Raw genomic sequence first — 6,000 nt, forward strand, 5'->3', positions numbered from 1 at the left:
CTCAAAGGCTGGCTGCAGAACAGCCTGAGAAAGCCCGCCGGCAAGCCCAGAGATTCCCTGTGGCAGCTTTTTGCCACTCTGTCATAAACAAAACACAAGACATCTTTCTCTTCTTCCCACACCAACGGAGCTCCGGCACTGCCAAACAGAACAATCACTATCGCAGCCTCTTCTCCTTTCCAACATGCTCTCTCTCTCTCTCTTTCTCTCTCTCTCTCCATCTTTCTCTCTTTCTCTCTCATCCTACAATATAAACAAAAGAGATCAGCAGAGGCTTTACCTCTGTGAGAGTAACAATGAGAACGATATTTAAGGAGACAAAACAAAAGTACGCATGGGATCAAAGAGCAGCAAAGAAGACAGAAGAGATGCTGAAGACCAGCAAATTGTAGACCGAACAAAAACCAACAATTAGTGCATCTTGTTTCATGGCACAGGGGTACACACGTGGCAAAAATAAACACACACACACACACACAAAACAACAACATTAAAAATGTAACCACTTGGTGACAGGATAGATGAAATGCAGAAATGTCAGTCTGTTAGATCAGACTAAGAAACAAAAAAAACAACATTTACAACTTTAAAGTGAATGAAAGCGAAAAGTGGTAACCTGCTGACAGGTTTACTAACAATAGCGTGTCCTTTATGTCTTTTCAGACGGGACTTGATCTGACCAGGGGCTCTGTGTTGGCAAAGTGTGTGTCGAGGCAAACTGTGTCAGACAGATAAGATAAGACAGCGTGCATGACGTTAACATTATGATTGGACAACGTACCGGGCATCCCTTCCTTGTGATCATGTGATGTACTTTACTGTTGTAAACCAAAGTCGAAGACGTATGACGGGACAGAATAAAAATAAGCATGTCACTAGTAACCCTCATCATTGAGACAACCTTCACGGAAAGTGTGTGTGTGTGTGTGTGTGTGTGTGTGTGTGTGTGTGTGTGTGTGTGTGTGTGTGTGTGTGTGTGTGTGTGTGTGTATGTGTGTGTGTGTGTATTGCCTCCATCTAACCCTGTCTTTTGCATACGTATTACAGCTCAACGTTCAAATACGTTTTGAAGAAAGTTTGCAGTGTATAATTATGTTTAATTCATAAATTAAAATATCATTAGCAAATATAGATTTATTTCTGTTTCGGTAATCATTTAACAGAAAGATATATAATTTACAAATTAATACATATCCTGAGATAAGATTTTATGTTAAAATTATAATTTAACACAGAATCATAGAAATAAAATTAATTAGTAAAACAATGATACTGAAGTTCCACAAAAAAATCCAGATGTGCTGTGTCAGTTTAATGCTTAATACACAGTAAAAAATTTTTTTTTTTTAATTTAATCAATTACACACAGTAAGACATGTTTTGTCAGTTAATCTGAGAACTATACATATTTTTTTTCTCTCCCTCCTGATCATAATCCACGCCACACACCTCTTGTGACCCGAGTCAAACCTTGGCAGCAGCTCGAGTTTGAGCCACAGGACTTTTTGAGGCTGTGAGAAAATATTATATCAATTAACGGAAAAAAAATTTGTGTCTTACTGTAAGAATTTTTTAATTAAATTACAAATTATATTCACAAAAAAAACATTTCAGTAACCACTCAGAAACACACACACATACATACATATATGAAGAGTTATTTAAAGCTGGTAAAGTTTGTAATATCCAGAAAGGTCCAGCTGAGATAATATTAGATCACAAGTGTGTGTTTGCACACAGGCGTAGCCAGCAAATGTGTGTATTTGCGGGATTTGGCTGTGAAATATGTTTCGTGTGTAGAAATGTGAATGGCTGCTGTGACAGTGCTTTTTTATTTAAATGTGTGGAAAAAATACAAGACAATCAGTGTGTTGGCTATGTGTGTGTGTAGAGTACATGCACTGGAGACCACAGCAATGTTTGGCCGAGTGTGAGTGTGTGTATCCGTGATGGTGGCTGGGATACAACAATGTTTGGCTGTATCAAACTGTATCTATGATGGTCCTTGGCTGAGAGTGTGTGCTGTGTGGGTGTGTGTATGCAGTCGTGACTAAAACCGTGCATGGCTCAGTGTGTGAAAGTGTGCAACAAAGATGACAGAGTTGTTTGTCCCCTTTTTGTTATCTAATGTGTGTTTCTTTATTTAGCTGTGTTTGCATGTGTATGGGTGCATTTTGTGAGTGTGTGTTCCAACAGCCAAATCCAGCGTGGTGCGTGTGTTCAGGCAGACGGTGAAGGCGATGGCAGCCTTCGGCCTGAGAGCAGGGGACTGGTGGCTCTGCTCTCCCTCACACACACACACACACACACACACACACACACATACACGCGCAGAAACACAATCTGGGCAATGGCCAAATGAAGATCCTTGGCTACAATGGCCTTATCATGGCACATTCACTTCAATAGACCGGGTACAGTCTTATAAATGGCGACTCTCGCTCATCACACAAAAAAAAAACATGCAACACACACACGCATACACACACACACATACAAGCCATACAAAAATGTAAATTCCCTCGATTAAAAAAATACAAATGAAATGCTATTAAAAATCCCTCAAATGTCCCACACAGAAAATGACACACACTTGCCAGAACACACTGGCTGAATGCCCCTCGTCATATATTCAGATATTATTTTTATTACCACTGCTACCATTTTGCTACCCGAAACAAATTCTAAGAAAAAAATTTAAAAAGACAAAAAAAATTACTTAAATTTTTGTTAAAAAACAAAAAAAAACAAAAACAAAAGAAAGACTGTTATTTATTGAGCAGAATGCGTTTTAAATTCACAAACATATTTTAGGCATGTTTACAGAACTTTCTGCGTTAGAGGTTATTTTATATATATTTAATGTCTGTCCCTATTTAATTATGTGACACAGAAATGTTTACATCTCTGCTCAGGTGTGTGATCATGTAAATGTCTGTATACATTTTCATGCACACACACATGTACATCTGCTAATGTGCTGGCATCCGTTTCGAGTGTTTTGCATCCGGGTGGCCACGTACCTGGCGTGTGGACGAAGTAGGCCAGATAGAGGTCCAATTCTTTGACAGACACTCCGATGTGGTGTGGCTGGACGCACAAACCAGGGTTGGTGCACTGGGGTGACTTGACCAGCCGTTCCCCGTCTGTGCTCTCCAGGGGGCTGCCCTTGAACAGGATGACCATCACCAGGTCCAACCGCCACACCTTGTCAGCCTGGCGCAGGCAATCGATGCGGCGGATCTTGCCCTTCTGGTCCGGGTTGGAGAGAACACAGCAGGGTGGCTTTTTCCCTGTGATGGTGAGCACAAAGTCCTCACGGAACTCAGGCCGGATGTCCTTACGGAGCTTTGCCAGCAGGCGTGAGGCCCATTTCTGCTTGATCTCTGGCTTTTCACCCAGCAGTTCATCCTTCACTGCACGCTCTTCCTCCTTGGACATGCGTTTCTCGTGCTTCTTGAAGTATTTGCGCTTACGGGCCTGCAGGTTGAACCAGGTGTAGGCAAAGGCGCGAACATGGGGAAGCAGGGCCTCAATGAAGGGGTGAAATTCATCCTGGATGAGGGTGGAGGAGAGGGAGGAGGGGGGGAAGCAGGAGGAAGGAGAAGAGAGAGAGGGGGAGAATGGAGGAGAAAAGGATGGGGAAAGGGGGAGCGGGGGTGAGGATGGGAAGAGAGAAGAGAGGCAGTTAGCACCGGCACGCAGCATGGAGGAGCAGTGCCTGCTCTGTGTGAGCAGAGGGAAAGAATGAAAGAGAGCCACTGAGAGAGAGAGAGAGAGAGAGAGAGAGAGAGAGAGAGAGAGAGAGAGAGAGAGAGAGAGAGAGAGAGAGAGAGAGAGAGAGAGAGAGAGAGAGAGAGAGAGAGAGAGAGAGAGAGAGAGAGAGAGAGAGAGACGGATGGACAGACAGAAATAGGCTACACATTCTGTATGTAACACTTCACAGACACTTCAGATTGAATGACACAACAAAATAGTCGACAACACAAAACGTACAATACACAGACAAGAAAGATAAATTTACTATCTTCTGTGAGAATTTAAAAGAGATAATGTAAACAGATGTGTGCCTTCCTCAATAAATAAATATTGAATAAATATTAACATTGGCAACATTATTTGCATTTCCCCCAATACAGAAATGACAGCAAAAGGAATAACAAAAAAACAAAGCAATAATTCCAGCAAGCGATACTTAAAAAACCTATCTATATCTATTAACAGAGAAAACATGGATCTGAAAAAAAACCCATTGCATTATGACTACATTAATAAATTATCCTGTATTTAACTTAAAATTAAACATTAAAAAATGGGCATGAGTAACAATAATAATCGATAGGATTTCACAATAAATAAGAATACAGAATAAAAAAAAAATAGTTACCATTTTGCTCTCTCATCATAAATTGACCCCACCAATCGCAAAGAAACTTAAAATGCGCCAATAACTGGGCTGTCCAAATGAAGACGCTCTGAAGACGTGATATGTATATTAGAAAACAAAAGGACTGAGGAAAAAAAAAAATCAAGTCTAAGGAAAATTTGAGATACTATCCGATAAGAACAGCAGGGAAGGGGGGAAGTTGAGAAAGAGGAGAAAGGCCAAGAGGGGGCACGGTGTAATACCAGCACAGAAACACAGGAGGTACTGTAGCAGGTGCTGCAGGAGAGGTGCTGTTCAAGAGCACAACAGAAGTAGAGTCAAGAGAAGTTTAGCAATCTCTCATTCTCAAGAATTTTAAGAAGGAGCTGGATGTGCAAAAAAAAAAAAAAAAAAAGAATAAAAAAAAAAAATACTGCAGCAAAAAAGAGTTAAACTGTCAAAAACCTCATCAAGGCCCCCGGGTTTTTTTGGGTTTTTTTTTTTTTTTCTTTCTTTTTTTGCAAAAACGTGTAGAAAAATATCTTGTGGTAAAAAAACAAAACAACAACAACAAAATGCTTGGCAAAGTGATGCGTGGTATTGGTGCAGTTCTTCTGGATCTGCGTAAGACTCAGATGCAGAGGGAAATAGAGAGAGAGAGAGAGAGATGGTCAAGGGGGGGGGAGCGGACGGACGAAAAGAAAAAGGAAAAAAAAAACCCCAAAACAACAGGAGCGAATCAATGTAAGAAGAGTGTGCACGACCGCTGGCAAACCCGAGTGCAGCTTCTTTTTCCCCCTCTTTTCTCTCCAACTCTGTATCTCTCTTTCTCTCTACGTCTCCACTTTCCTTCTCTAACCATTGACTGAGTCTGTGCCAACATGCAGAGGGCCCACCTATTTGGCACCCAGTCTCAAACGGTCCAGCCAATACGCACGCTCCCAGCACTGAAAGGGAGGGAAGAGAGAAATGGCAGAGGGAGAAGCAGAGATGTGGGGGGTTGGATGGTTGGTGACTGGTGGAAGAGAAAGAGAGAGATAGAGACGGATGGAGGGAGGCGGGGGGGAGAGAGAGATGGGGGACTGTGTGTGTGTGTGTGTGTGTGTGTGTGTGTGTGTGTGTGTGTGTGTGTGTGTGTGTGTGTGTGTGTGTGTGTGTGTGTGTGTGTGTGTGTGTGTGTGTGTGTGTGGTGCATGTCATTAGCCAAATAGACAAGTTCCAATCAAGTGCAAAGACGAAGTCCAGAGGATATTAATTCTACATGCACCCAATCCAGACAGCAGCCGCCTACTAAGACCCTCCACGACCACCACCACCCCCCCGCCAATGCCTTCGTCACCAGCCTGGTCACAGCCATCCTAACAAACCAGCTCACTCTTCAACTGCACTCCACTTTTCTCTCTCTCTCTCCTCGCGTTACACCACCTTGGCATGGGATGGCATGAGAAAACACAGGCCCAAAATCCCACTAGACCCTGGGACCAGCAGCTGCTCCTGGATTTACCACACAAACAAAGAGAGGAGGGGGGAAAAAAATACCCATTACCCTACCATCCCTGAACACCACCCCCCCTCCAAAAAAAACAAAAAAAACATCCAAAAGCATGCTCTCCTGTTTCAAAATGCGCTCTTAC

At 42.5% G+C, this 6,000-nt stretch overlaps 1 protein-coding gene across 13 annotated transcripts in view; it reads right to left on the reverse strand.

The window, feature by feature from the left end:
* LOC137600534 (nuclear factor 1 X-type-like) overlaps positions 1-6,000 on the reverse strand; it is a 100,506-nt gene that overhangs the window by 64,866 nt on the left and 29,640 nt on the right. For 10 of the 13 annotated variants that reach the window (XM_068322221.1, XM_068322219.1, XM_068322216.1 and 7 more), the window contains one exon: positions 3,024-3,555. In XM_068322221.1, coding sequence (XP_068178322.1) covers positions 3,024-3,555 — 532 coding nt within the window. Of the gene's footprint in view, positions 1-3,023; positions 3,709-6,000 lie in introns of those variants that run through there. The other 3 variants (XM_068322213.1, XM_068322211.1, XM_068322210.1) reach the window with 1 other exon arrangement.

The sequence above is a fragment of the Antennarius striatus genome, chromosome 8 (genome assembly GCF_040054535.1).
Source record: "Antennarius striatus isolate MH-2024 chromosome 8, ASM4005453v1, whole genome shotgun sequence".
Classification (NCBI taxonomy): domain Eukaryota; kingdom Metazoa; phylum Chordata; class Actinopteri; order Lophiiformes; family Antennariidae; genus Antennarius; species Antennarius striatus.